We start from the raw sequence: 14,619 nt of genomic DNA, 5'->3' as shown, positions 1-14,619 counted from the left end.
ATAGTATCAGTATCCACCGGAAACTTATTCTCAGGCCTCACCCCAGACCTACTGAATCAGAAACTCTGGGGGTGCGCCTAGCAATCTGTGTGTTAAGAATCCCTCTGGCTGGTTCTGATACCCGCTGCAGTTTAAGAACTACTGATGTAACACATGAGTCGTGTGTCCATATTACTGACATCCAGTAAAAGTAGTTACATTTAACTTTTTACAGAAGCCCTTGTTTGTGATGTGAGCTCACATATTATGTTAAAGCTAGCTACTTACTTTTTTTTCTTTTTGCTCTTTTTTCTGTCATTAATGGCTATGGTAGAGCATCTCATTCTGTAAGTATTCTAGAATTTCGAATTTGTGATTGCTAGTTTGGGAATTTCTTTTCAAATAGTTGCTTTGTATTTTGTGAGTATTTTTTTTTTAATGTTTATTTATTTTTGAGAGAGAAAGAGAGAGAACAAGGCAGGGAGAGGCAGAGAGAGAGGAGACACAGAGTCCAAAGCAGGCTTCAGGCAACAACCTGTCAGCACAGAGCCTGACCTGGGGCTTGAACCCACAAATGGTGAGATCATGACCTGAGTTGAAGTTGGATGCTTAACCAACTGAGCCACCCAGGTGCCCCTGTGAGTGTGATTTAAAGGTGACTCTAATATGCCTGTCTTCCAAGTTCTTTGTAGATTATTTCATTCTGCGCATCAGGTACCCAGCTTTTGACTATAATGTTATTATAGTAGAATTAAATATTTGTATTTAGGGAAGCCATAATTTTGAAATTTTATCCTGAAAGATCTTTCTAAAAATTGTATGTAGTATCAAGATGCAGTTACTTATAATACATTATTAGATTCTACATGTGATCGTGTAATGTACTCAGTAAAGGTAATGTAGATTTGGTAACATCTGTAAGTTATTATGATTTAGTTATTTTATTTGAGAGAATGAAAATCAGACATTAAGAGTATTTTCTAAAGGAGTTTTGGAGATTGTAATATGCTACCGTTAAAAATTTTACTTAACCAAAGCCAACAGCCCATAGCTAAAGCATTTTGTCTGTAACTTTAAAACTGAAATGTTGATAGACATTAGCCCCAAAGCTATACACGTACTGTTTAGTAATCCTGCTTCCTTCATGTTCATTTACTAGTGAACCCCAAAACATCCCACTTCCTAGGCTCCTGTGTACATGCTATAGGAAGGCAACTAAGAAAAGCTTGAGTATTCAGTCAATTTATATCATATTTGGAAAAATAAAAATACTGAGAAGTGTCTTCCTCTTTGCTTTTCGAGTATGTGAAAATAAAACCATTTTGGGTTATTTTATCAAATATTTATTGATGGCTCAATAAGACACAATCCCAGCTGTCAAATGTATACATAGTTTATTAAAAGAGTAGGTACATGTGTGGGCAAGTCATTACAAAGCAGTGTGGTAAGTACAGTAATTGAGGTGTGGCAACATACGGATGAGGAGGTGATTGGGTTTGAGATGGTGGTGGGAGTTCGGCCAGATGAGATTGCATGGACCAACTGATGGCATCTTAGGTTTCAAGAACAGGTAAGAGTTTTCCTGGTGAATCAGAGGAAAATTTACGTGTGCTGTGGCACAGGGGCAAAATGGAGCAAGGTATGTTCTGAGAGTTACAAATGTATATAAGAGTGTAAGGTTTCAGGAATCAATAAGGCCAGAAAGGTGGATAAGTTCCAGGGCCTTGAGGGCTTTTTGGAGCATGAGAAGAGGTCTGGGTTTAACCTTAGAGTGATCCTGTTGGAGCCAAGGATGCATTTACAGAGCATGACTACCCCTTTGTGCATTTTCTCTAGAAGATACAAATCCGCATCCGTAATTCTAGATAACCACATTTTATTTTTTTCAACCACAAAAGATTTCAGGAGGAAATGTGGGGGGTGAATAGTTACTAATAGGTTATCGTCCTTTGAAAAACTTCCCAATATGGATGCTTTTCAGTGTGTGTCAGCATTTCTATCTATAAATGTACAAAGAATGGCACAATGATGACATATTCTATTTAAAACATTTGTTTTTTCAAAATTTTAAAAAATGTTTATTTTTGAGAGCAAGACCACGAACGAGGTAGGAGCAGAAAGAGAGACACAATCTGAAGCAGGCTCCAGGCTCTGCACTGTCAGCACAGAGCCCAGTGTGGGGCTCGAACCCATGAACCATGAGATCATGACTTGAGCCAAAGCTGGACTCTTAACCACCTGAGCCGCCCAGGCGCCCCTCTATTGAAAACATTTGTAATTCACAGTCTGCAGGGAGTAATTTGGGAGATACCAAGAAAACCTGACATGTTTTCTGTCTTCAAAACACGTCTTTCTTAAAGAATCCTGACCCTCTTTGGGGGATTCAGTCATGAATATAGGTAACTAGCAAAGGGAAATCTGCAATGAAAGCCCTAATGCATAACCAAACAGTGGGGGAAGTAGTTGCTTTGAACCAGGGGCGTGAAGCAGGAGAATAGAGGTTGTGGCCCAGAAAGGTTTTGCTGTGTTGGTGGCATATTCAGCCACCATTAGAGTGTTGGCTGGGCGGAGGGAGAATTCCAAAGAATATCAATCAGTACGGTATTCTTGCCCTTAAATTATACACACGTAAGATGAATGCATAGTACAATAGTACAATATTTTATGTGGCTTAATGGTCTAATGATACATATGGAATACTGAAACAATGTCAGTACTCTTAATACTGGAAGAGGCTCTTGACAATTAATAAGGAGGAACTCCTTCATCCAGGCTTTCTCAGGGTTTCTGACCTACTTCAATTCCCCTGATGTTTCGTACCCAACGGCTTCAGCTTTCATCAAAGGACTCTCAAGTTTTTTGCTTTGATTTTAAACCAGGAAGTATCAATACTTGTGGGATACAGACGCAGTAGTGTTGTTTGAATTATGTGTGTCAGAGAATGTGAGAAGGTGTTCTGGAAGGAGGTGTTTAGTAATACAAGTTTATCCATATCTTCTCCAAAATCTCAGTGAGTGTTTGCAAAAAGGTGACCTCTAGTGGCCACTTGCTTTCTGTTGCATTTCTCTCACTGATACTTCACTCTGCTTATGAATTGATCTATGTGCAATTAAAATTTATAGAATCCTTTCTGTACACCACGATAATAAAAAGCATTTGTTCCATCCTTTTTTCCTTGCTTAAACTTTATTTCCAAATTGACTTTTGAAATTTTACCTATTAAATATTAGGTAACCAGAATAAAGTTATCAGCCTAGGGTTATATTGTCTGTCTGGATAGTACGATTTTCTTGGGTTGATGACATGATCTTCCTCCCTCTCATACATGGTAGCCTTTCTGTGAATTTTTTACATAAGAATATGTATATTATGGGATCCATGCAAATGTTAGTTGCTGCCAAAAAGAGGGTTGTTTCTTTAGCTATAAACAATTGATTTTGCAGCCTGCAGTCAGTCTTATTGTTAGTTTGACTGTGAGTGTAGGGAACTCTGGCAAAATGAAATGGAGCGAAACACACAAAGAATACAGCCACGACGACAAACACTTTACCTTCCAGCTTTGTGTTGTGTTTGCTGTCCTTACTTCTGGCTTTTCTGTAAGAGTTGTATACTTTTTTTGCAATCACCACATAAAACAGAAGCATTAGGACAAAAACAGTCCAGAAAATGAACTGGGATATGTAGTTCACCACTTGATGCCATTTCAACCCCAGCGGATCCTTTAAGGAGGCACACTTTTTCACAGATGATGGTGTTGCTTCCTTATTGCTCAAGATTATATTCGGCAGAGAGATGAGGAACAAAAAGAGCCAGACGAAGGTCGAGATCATTTTCGCAAAAGCAGGTTTTTGTACAAAATATTTTCCAAAGGGTCTGATGATCTTCAGGAATCTATCAAAGGCTATGAAGCCTAGCAGTGTGATACCCACATACATGGCCTCGTAAAAGATGACCGCAGAGAAACGACACACAAAGGCCCTGAGTTGCCAGGGTCCGAGGTGTGAGTCAGAGAGGATTTTAAATGGAAGCATGAAGGTCATTATCAAGTCGGCCACCAAAGTATTTTTGAGGTAGACAATGAAGGTGGAGGAGCTGGGGATGTGAATGAACACCCACAGGGCCAAGGTGTTCAGCAGGATGCCTGTGAAGAAAACGATGGTGTAGATGACTGGGAACACCAGCTGTGTTATCCGTGTGTCCCTGGGGCACCGCTCAGACCCATTGAAGCCCTTTATCACTGTGGTGTTCATGGTTTCCAGGGTCAGCTGTTATAAAGAAACACACACACAAAATCAAATAAGAAGTCATGATTTCCAAGTGCTACTTTTAAAAACAGGCTTTAGGGGGGCGCCTGGGTGGCTTGGTCGGTTAAGTGGCCGACTTTGGCTCAGGTCACAATCTCGCGGTCCGTGAGTTCGAGCCCCGCATCGGGCTCTGTGCTGACAGCTCAGAGCCTGGAGCCTGCTTCCGATTCTGTGTCTCCCTCTCTCTCTGCTCCTCCCCTGTTCATGCTCAGTCTCTCTCTGTCTCAAAAATAAATAAACGTTAAAAAATAAAATAAAATAAAAACAGGCTTTAGGTATATAGCCTATTAACACCTTGTATTTATTCAGCCCATTCAGTAGATGAGTTGAAAAGGCACATGTTTCTGGCTACAAATTTTTTCAAACGTGTACTACATTTTTGGTACTTGTCACAGTACCATTACTTCTACACCCTTTTGAAATCCAAATAACAGGTTCTACCTCCTTCACAAGTGCTGCTTTGAACATGGCAATGAAGCAAGACCCATTTAAGAAGTAAAAATTCATGTCAGCGTGCTGTACATTATATCATTCCTTATGCTCTTAATCTATGGTTTCTAGAATGTTTACCATAAAGTGTTTTTTCCCCTTGAATATATTCTGTCTTTCATAAGCAAGCCCGCCCATAAGAAAAGTTGAAATTCACCTGTGTTTGGAAGGACACTGCGCTCAGTGTCTTCTGATTGAGGCAGCCATCAGTACAGTCCATGAAGAGCATGTGAAGCAAGTGTTGTTCTGCTTTCTTATGCTGGGTTTCCTTCCTCATTTTCACGTGTGTAATGTAATCAATTAGAACCTCTTCATATTCAAACCTTTGCAAATTATCTAATAGGAAAGCTCGTTTATTTCAAACTTAGGTGATGTTAACCTACTGTGACTTAAATGAATTAGTTTAGAGGCCGTTCTCTTTATATTCTCTCATCTAATAACGTTCTGGCAGTTTATCTTTGCCGTCTACATGGTCAGTGAAATTTTTGAGTACCTCTTGTATTTTATAGTAGGTGGCAGAACAATAAATTAGCCCCAGGTTACAACCACACAGAAGAGCAAGAGTTGACTTTAAAATTAGAATCATCATCTGCTCACTTACAGACTGCTTTTCCCAGAAATTTGTGTACAGTTGGCCGGCCTGTTTAATTTTACATGTACCGTAGTTTTTTGGTCTTTCTATCTCAGAGAGACAGAGTGATATATTTTCTAACAGTTCAGGGCTATTAGACCCAGATTTTTTTTTTTTTTTTTTTTTTGGAGGGGGTGGTTAGAATCACAGATCCAGCAAATACTGAGTACTAGGTAATAGACAAATGATTTCATAGCTCTCTCAGTTTCCTCATCTGTGTAATGGGTTTAATGATAGTATATTACCTCATATGTTATTGAGAAGACAAAACGAATGTATAGAATTATGCTGGGTATATAGGAAGCACTAAAAAATGTTCACCCCATACTGCATTGGTGAGTGAAGTGCAGATTTAAATGGAGGTATACTATTTCGCTCATTGGAAATCATCTTTCGAAATCTCTCTGTTTAACGTATGTGGAGTGTGGAAGACTCAGGAATTTTATCAACCTTGGGCAAGGTCTATACAATTTATCCTTTAAATGGCTTCAAGTTTGAAAGGGTGTAATTGCCGCTTTGTTCAGAGACCGTTGTTGTCCATGAACAGAAGTGTGTCCCTGCCAGATAGGTAAAGGGAAAGAGGAAATTAGTGGACCTTATGAGGGGAATGTTGAGTTCTCCATGGTGAGTTTCACTTCATAGTTTCTCCTGCACATTTCACCACAGAGTTGGACCAGACTGTGGGGTTAGATTGAATAACAATTTGGGGATGACTTGGTTTGGGATTCTAAGAATAAAAAATTTCATGTCCCACTGGACATTTGAAAATATGAGGCAGTAGGATGCTGGATAATTTTGTTGGAACTGCCCAATCATGGCACAATTTACAACATGTAGGTTTGACTCAAATAAATTGTTTCTTGAGATACAGATTCTGGATTTCATTTATGTGATAGAACATAATTTAAATATACACCTTTATGCTTTTTACTTCAGTAGAGGAAAAATGACCAACTGGTTTTACTTTTTATGTAGACAGATATGACCTACATAATGAAGTATACATTTCCTGAAATATCCAAAATCATTATCTAGATGGAGGTTTGGAATGGTTTCAGTTTAAACAGGGAAATGCTGTACAAAATAATTGCATAATTAGAAAACTGGAAATCACACTTTGGTCAACTTTCAAAATGTCGAAGTGTGGGAAACTCTGAAAAGGGGAACTGACTTAACGCTGCCCATTTCTAGAGTTCTGGAAGTGTATTCTTTTAAATGTGGCAAGTTTCAAAATGTTTGACCATACTAAATATTCCAACAGATCACACATTCCTATATGCCCATGTGTTTAGTATGAAGTCATTGACTTTTCTTTGATTTACCCTAGTGCTGGTGCCCAGGGGGCAGGGGTGTGTGTCTTTGGTCCTTGATGGCCTGACTGAGAGGAGCACTCTCTCAGGAACCAGAGTGCCTGGTTTCAATTTCTTATAGCTCTACTTTTCTTGTGACTTTGGGCATGATATTTTATGTTCTCTATGAAACCGTTGTCTCCTCTTTACAATGAAAATAAATAATAGTATTTGCTTTGTTGGAATGTTAAGGAAATGAAATGAGTGAAGTTCCACCAAGTGTATAGAATAATGTATGTTAGGTTGTAGGTGTTCATGTGTTTCTTATTAAATGAAGCTAAAAGTAGAATACCTTTGGTGATAGATCAGAAAAGACAGGCAGGAAGAATCGAAGATGAAATGAAAGGTTCCATAAATCAGAAGCTTGCCAAAATGGGAATAAATTGAATTTAAAATCTTATCAGACTTGCTGAGGACATAGTCAAAACCAATAAAATAAGTATAGCTAGTGATTATACTGCTCAAAGTGATAATGTGATCTTATTTAATTCTTAGAAAAATCCTCAGAGATTGATCCCATTTTACAGATAAGAACATTGAGGCACAGCAGTTAAGCAGTTTGGTGAAAATCATACAGCCCAAGCCCACTTCAAACCCACATAGTCTGGTTCAGAGGCCATACTCAGAACCTGCTTCATGCTCCCAACTGTCAGCAATCATGGATAGGGTGAACTAGAATTGTTTACTAGATTGTAGTTTTTCAGTTGGGTATTACTGATTGATGAGTGAGGAATAACAATCAACTTTAAAGTTTAATGGATTTGTGAAACTTTTTTCCTTACTGTGAGGTATCTGGCTGAAAACATAAATTGGTTCCAAGTAGTATGATCAGCAAAAGAATTAAAGAAGATATAATTAGAAGCCTGCCAAATGGCACTAAACTATTTTTTCCATCTGTAGTCTCTTTTGGGATTCTCTTTTGGATCAGAATTAATAGTCTAAAGGTTTCTGTTGATGTGGCTAAGCAGTACCATATAAAATCTGAAAAGATGAGGAAGCATTTATTTTCATTTGGAATGAAAGTCAAAGTGGGAACTCTTTGTGTACAGGAAAGTACAGGAAAGCCTGTACTTTCCATCAGACATAGCATGGTACGTTCTCAGATGATAGAAAATTGTTTAAAAAATTCCCCACTGGATGAACTGAAAGCGGAAATAATAAGTTAAAATAAGTTGTGCAGTTTAACATTAAATGTAAAAGTGTCTATAAATAGAGCCAGTATAGAAAACCTCTACAGATAACTGGAAACAGGCGATAAGTTCATAGTAGTACCTGAAACATGTTCATATCAGTTTCATATTTTTATTATAATATGAAACAGTACAAGTTTGAGGAGTTCAAATATAGTCATGTGCATAGTCGAAAGTGAGAATTACCCCCTTGCATGAACATACCATCGTGTGTGGAAGCATATATTTATTGATATATCAGATCTTTGTTTCCTTTCATGATAGTACATGAAGATTTGCCTATTTTTTTTTTTTTTATGTTTATTTTGAGAGAGAGCGTGTGCCTCTGCTTGCATGAGCTGGGGAGGGGCAGAGAGAGAAAGAGAGAGAAAAGGACAGATAAAATCTCAAGCAGGCTCCGTGCTGTCAGCAGGGAGCCTGAAGGTGGGGCTAGATCCTAAGACCCTGGGATCATGAACTGAGCTGAAATCAAGAGTGAGATGCTTAACTGACTGAGCCACTCAGGTGCCCCAATTTACCTATTTTTTTTTTAAAGTTTATTTATTTTGGGAGAGAAGGAGAGAGGCAGAGAGAGAGAGTCCCAAGCAAACTCCTTGTTGTCTGTGGGAGCCTGAAGCGGGGCACGAACTCATGAACCATGAGATGACGACCTGAGCAGAAATCAAGAGTTGGATGCTTAACCAGCTAAGCTACCCAGGCACCCCTAACTAATAAAAAATAAATAAAAAATTATACTATGTAAAGTTACCATAGTTTAGTTAAGGAATTTACTGATTGGCTTTTTTTTTTTTTTTCTCAAAAAGTGTCTCTATTAGGCACAGTACTGTAGGACACACATATGTCTGTATATTTTCGTTCAATTCCAACATATTAGTAGTAAGTTTCCTAGAGGTGGGATTGCTGGACCAAAGCTCTGCATCAAAATGTTGAATGATATTTTCAAATAGCTTTCCAGGAAGATTATACCAATTTACAGTCTCCTTGAGTGGGATTCTTCCAATACTGTTAGAAAAATCTTTTAAATCAAATCTAAACTTAAAGATGAAAAAAATCCATGTAATTTTAATGTAAATTTATTTGCTTATTAGTGAGGGTACAGATTTTTTCATATTTTTAGTGTCTATTTGTATTTCTCCTGGAAATTAATTTTTTATATTCTTTTCCCGTTTAAAAAGTCAGGCTGTTTCTATTTATTGACTCGTAAGTGTATTTCTACATATTTAATTCCAACTGGCATCAGTGTATTCTCATTTTGGGCATTACCAATCAATAGTGATCACATAGATCAGGCACTGGAATCTGTAGTTGTTTTCTGAAATAACTAGATGCATGGATAGAGGGTTCTTTTTCTGTGTATTTTCTCCCTGTTTTCAGAGTTCTAGTCCAGGGATTGTCAATTTTCATTTCTCCCTTTCTTATAGAATTTTTTTTTCAATGTTCACCTGTGAGAAAGAGTGTACGAGTGTCCTTGTAAATGGGGGAGGAATAGAGAGGAGGACAAAGGAACCGTTCCAAGGGGGCTCTGGGCTCGTAGTAAATATTTAGGTTTTACAGCCATGCAGTCTTCATCACAATTATTCAACCCTGTCGTTGCAGCAGGAAAGCAACCTTGGATAAAACGTGAGGGGGTTTGACTGTGTTCTAATAAACCTTACTAGGGACACTGAAACTTGAATTTCATAGAACTTTAATACAATATGAAATTTTATTCTTCTTATTTTCTTCCTGTTATTTGAAAATGTGAAAACCGTTCTTAGGTCTCAGGTGGTGGATTCGGTTTAGACTAAAGTTTGCCACACCTGCTTTAGACTGTTTCTGTAAAACCCACTGCCAGAAACTGCCACTAACCGGCAGCCTTAGGACTTGTTAGCTACTAAGGCTTTGGGCAAGACTACATTTTGTTGGTCTCATCTTCTGAACTTTACAACTTCTGGACCCGAGAGTACAAAACTTGGCTTTCCTTTTTTTTTTTTTTTTTTTATTATAAAATCTGGGATTTATTATGTATATTAAAATTCCTAGTGACATGTAAAAATAGTGACATGTCCTGTGTATCATGAGTGTTCTATAAACACATATCTCTCAGTCTGTCTTGAATGGATTCATTTTGATGTCCAGTGCAGGAGTGTATGCTAAGGTTTTTGAATAAGGAATTCCCAACAAAATGTGACTTAAGATTTTAATGTAAATTTTTCATATTATATATAAAAACATAAATGATTCCAAACACTTGACAGTTCTTTTATAAAAATTCTATAATACTATTTGTGTTCCTGCTTTCTTTCTCTTGTCAAAAATGTCATTTCAGTAAATTAAATTAATCCAAAGGGAAAGTTTATTTGGGAAAGTCTTTGTCCACTCTGCCTTCTCCCAGCAGCTCATGGGGTCGTGGTACCTCGGTGTCAGTTTTAACCCGCCCTCTACCCCCTGACTTGGACGGTGGGTCTGCCTTCCATTTTTCCCAAATACAAAATGAGAAGATCAGATTAACTGATCTCCAGGTTCTTTCCAGCTCAGCTCTCGGGCTGTTCTTACAGAACGTGCACCCTTATGCATGTGATATTAGGGTGAATTGCGTTAGCCTGTGTGGCGGGAATGTGGACTAGTAGTATGTGGAATAGGCATCTTCTCTTGGTGCATCTCCAGTGTCATCCAGTGCTTGTGGACATCAGTGCCATGCAAGTAAAAGCGGCCACTTGAGAGTAGATAGCATTTAGGAAGTTAAGTGACTTCGATACTGGAATGTAGCTCAGCAGAACTTGGAGGATGTAGATAAAATTGATGAATACTGAAGTTCAGTGACCTTCCTTACACTGAACTTCACTTTTATTTCCTCTCCCATCAATTTTGATATTGCCTTATGTTTGAGAATCATCCCTGAGGGTCATAAACAATTGACATAAATGATATCAGCTTCCAAGTGTGTTATATATTTTGTTTACGTTAAAAATAACGACTGTGAAGGGGTGCCTGGCTGGGTCAGTTGGTTGAGTGTCCGTCTTCAGCTCAGGTCTTGATCTCACACGGTTCATGTGTTCGAGCCCCACGTCTGGCTGTATGCTGACAGCTCAGAACCTGGAGCCTGCTTCGGATTATATGTCTTCCTCTCTTTCTGCCCTTCCCCCGCTTGCATTGTGTGTGTGTGTGTGTGTGTGTGTGTGTGTCTGTCTCAAAAATAAGTAAACATTTAAAAAATTTAAAAAAAAGGACTGTGGCTTATGTACAATCAGTACGTTATCAATCTGATCTATTATTTCATTTACTTATGGACTAATTCATGTGATAGGTTACCTTCAGAAGAGACTGCCCAATAACATCTCATAAAATAGTGTTGTCAGTTACCCTTTATTAAGTGGGTTTGCTGTTTGATGTAGTAGTATGTAAGAGGTGAGGCATGGTATCTAATGTCTTTGAACAAAGAAATTCCAACAAAGTGTGATTTAGAGTTTAATATACATTTTTTTTTACACACAAATGGCAAACCAGTAATTACAAACATTTTAACTACTTTTCTGTTACTAGTTATGATTTGCAACCACATAATCACATTTGTTTTTCTCATTAAAGGAAGTATTCATTAACCCAAGTAGCACTTAATTTCTAGAAGCTTGTTAATAAAGGTAAGTGGCAATGATGGTACTGTACTGAGTAAAGTTGTCAAAATATTAATAAAACTGGTTTCTCTAGTATTAAGGAAATACTCAGAATTTTTTGGTTTTAGAATGTCATAAAAGTAACCATTTTAATAACTTTGCTATTTCTGCTCCTTTATTGGAAAGGTATTTTTAAACCTCTATCTTCTTAATGAAAATTAAAAAAAATCAGTCCAATTACCATTTCAATCAGTTTAACTTTCCTAAGATTTTTGCTAATAATTAGAAGTTAGTAGTAACTATTCTTTGTGTGTCCCACTTAAATCTTTATAATGAGTATCACAGTAGATGAGCATTTGGTTACGGTCTCGGATGTATATACATCTTAGTATAATTTTTGGTCAGAAGATTTTTTTTATCAGATTTATCATTCTTCCTTAGTTGACTATAACTTGATAATAACATTGTGCTCAGTAACATATTTAAAGGATTACAGTAGATATTATATGGTTACCCATTTTGCCAAAACTCTACAAATCATGAGTTCTCTGTAGTTTGGCTTGTAACCGTGGTGATTCGATACAGTTTGTTTTGCTACCCATATCTATATGTTAGGTTTCTTTTCTGTATTTTAAGGTAGCTTTTTCATACTGGAAAAGTAAATGAAAATTACTTCTGTAGTTTTCTACTACTTGTTTAAAGAGTCATTGTTATGGACTCAGCTTACTGTTTAGTCAGTATTTTTACACAGTGTTTTCCTTTTGTGTATTCCAACCACTTACAGATTGAAATATTACCTCATTTGGTTTACATTGGAGTCTCTTCACTTGGGTCACCACCATCCTGTTCTTTTTTCCTGTTTTCTTGAGATAGAGATGTTGCAGAATTGGGGCACTTCAGCATACTCATTAAGGAGTTTTTGAAGGACTTGCAAAGGAAAAAGTAGATGAATGGATCCAGGCATGCATTTAAGGAAGTTAACCAAAGTGTGCTCTCTTTAACATAGAACAGAGTATTTTCAGCAGAGCAGTCAAAGACATCCCGGGTCTGGCTCAGGGTATAGGGAATGCGGGCAAAATGGAAAGGAACAAAACAAATAAAAAAGACAGCAATGATAATGAAAACTTTGATGTTTACCTTCTTCTTAGGGACTTTGCCTACACCCCTTGTTCTGACATATGACCTGTACAGTTCTTTTGTAATAAGTGTGTAACATACAATGACAATTAAAAAATTAATCCAGAAAATGACTTGACAGATGTAATTGACTATTTCATGCCAGACCAGACCAAACTCCGATTTGAGGAACGAGCATTTCTTCACATTCTTTTCTCTTGGCCTCCTGTTGGTCAGAATCATGTTGGGCAAAGAGATCAAGAACATGAATGCCCAGATTACAACGGAGAGAATCTTAGCCCCCAAGAGATTGTTGGGATTGGATGTCTTAAATGGCCTGGTGGTTTTCTGGTAACGATCAATAGTTATCAGTCCCAGGAATGAAATACTAATGTACATTGTAAAATAAAATATGACAGAGGTCACTTGGCATACAAAGGTTCTCAGTGGTCCTGTTCCCAGCTTGGTATCACTGAGGATTTTGAATGGAAAAGTCAGAATCATGAGAAGATCAGAAATGACTGTGTTCTTAAGAAAAATAATAAAGTTGGATTTACTGCGGATTTGAAAGAAAATCCTCATTGCCAGGCTGTTTATGATGAGTCCAACAAAAAAGAGGACGGTATAGAGGAGCGGGAAGAGGACCTGGGTGATTTTGTAATCTCTGGTGCACAGGCTGCCATTCCCAGCCACAGAGGTGAGGTTGTCCATGGCTTGTGTTTCTTCTTTGCTACCTAGGGGAGGAGGGAAGGGATGATTATTTTCAGTCCCAGACCATTGATTTTGTCTTATCCCTGTAACATTTTTGGACAGCCTTCTCTAAAAATTGGGGTTTCCTATCCTCGTTACAGAAAATTGAACCTTAGAATACTTAATCATGGCAAATCCTCTATCTCCAACAAATAAAATAGTCTGACATGTATTATGTGAAGGTATAGATGCTTTGTATTTCTCATTTGCTAAATGTTTGTCTCTTAAAGGACATTTTGATCGTACACAAGTGTGCAGATATTTTAACCCATATATATGTCATTTCGGACTTTGCACAGTGTATTAGAAGTTTTTACATACATTTTCTTGAATACTATTCGATACAAAAATAGTAAAAAAAAAAAAAAAAAAAAAAGAAAAAGAAGTGGTCATCAGATGATGTTCTTCAAAAATAGCCAGGGCATACTTTCTTAGGTATCTAGAGTATATAACTGTAGCTAAAATAAAATATTGGAGCCATGTCCTTGCCTGGTTCTATAGATAATTATACCACAATAGGCGGCTATAAAAGAAAACTAACACTTGACTTGAATACATTATCTGGTATCTGAGTTTTGAAAAAAATTTTTTTTAGTTTTTACTTTAGAGAGCACACAAGCAGGGAAGAAAGGGGATTGAGAGAGAGAGAGAGAGAGAGAGAGAGAGCGAGAGCGAGCGAGCAGACTCTCAAAATCTCAAGCAGACTCCAAACTCCAGCCTGGAGCCTGATGGGGGGCTACATTCCAGAACCCTGAGCTGAAATCAAGAGTTGGACCAACTGAGCCACCCAGGCACCCTTAAGTTTTAACATTTGAAATGAAATTTGTAATGTTTTTAAATCACAGACAAATGCAATTGATTTTCTATGAATATTATTCCTAAATATAAGACATGGTGATGTTAAAAGCACACATATCCAAATAAAAGGTTCCATTTGAAATACTTAAATTGTGACAAGTAGAGATAACATTAAATTCTCACAAATTTAATTTTTCATTGTCTAATTATTGAAAGTAAAAGTTTCATATTGTGACAATTATGGCTTCAATTTTCAACATCCCCTCACCTGTTTAAAAAAACAAAACAAAAACTAAACAAAACCCAGTATTAAATTGATATAGGATCATAGATTTTAATCTTCTTTGCTACTGCTATGTACTCTTATTTGTGCATTCACTGATACTTTTTTTTTTGGAAATTATGCATTGGGAATGCTAA

General features: G+C 37.3%; 3 protein-coding genes across 8 annotated transcripts in view; 1 reads left to right on the top strand and 2 right to left on the bottom strand.

The window, feature by feature from the left end:
* MED12L (mediator complex subunit 12L) overlaps positions 1-14,619 on the top strand; it is a 333,810-nt gene that overhangs the window by 230,461 nt on the left and 88,730 nt on the right. The gene's annotated exons all lie outside the window — the stretch shown is intronic.
* Positions 1,307-5,064, bottom strand: P2RY13 (purinergic receptor P2Y13). The gene is made up of 2 exons (XM_019439723.2): positions 4,930-5,064; positions 1,307-4,244 (listed from the first exon to the last, which is right to left on the bottom strand). Exons 1-2 carry the CDS (start codon positions 5,047-5,049, stop codon positions 3,228-3,230), a joined length of 1,137 nt encoding a protein of 378 aa, XP_019295268.1. The 5' UTR covers positions 5,050-5,064; the 3' UTR covers positions 1,307-3,227.
* The window catches only part of P2RY12 (purinergic receptor P2Y12), a 45,995-nt gene continuing 42,752 nt past the window's right edge, over positions 11,377-14,619 (bottom strand). For all 6 annotated transcript variants that reach the window (XM_053903715.1, XM_019439786.2, XM_019439803.2 and 3 more), the window contains one exon: positions 11,377-13,385. In XM_053903715.1, coding sequence (XP_053759690.1) covers positions 12,343-13,362 — 1,020 coding nt within the window. In that variant the 5' untranslated portion in view covers positions 13,363-13,385 and the 3' untranslated portion in view covers positions 11,377-12,342. The remainder of the gene's footprint in view (positions 13,386-14,619) is intronic.

The sequence above is a fragment of the Panthera pardus genome, unplaced genomic scaffold (genome assembly GCF_024362965.1).
Source record: "Panthera pardus isolate Hobbes unplaced genomic scaffold, ASM2436296v1 HiC_scaffold_16, whole genome shotgun sequence".
Lineage (NCBI taxonomy): Eukaryota > Metazoa > Chordata > Mammalia > Carnivora > Felidae > Panthera > Panthera pardus.
This window is presented reverse-complemented; position numbering and strand designations above follow the sequence as displayed.

Coding starts and splice junctions, on each gene's coding strand:
- P2RY13 (XM_019439723.2), bottom strand. CDS start 5,049: ATGAGGAAGGAAACCCAGCATAAGAAAGCAGAACAACACTTGCTTCAC. Junction 4,245..4,929: donor CAGTGTCCTTCCAAACACAG/GTGAATTTCAAC, acceptor TCTTTATAACAG/CTGACCCTGGAAACCATGAA.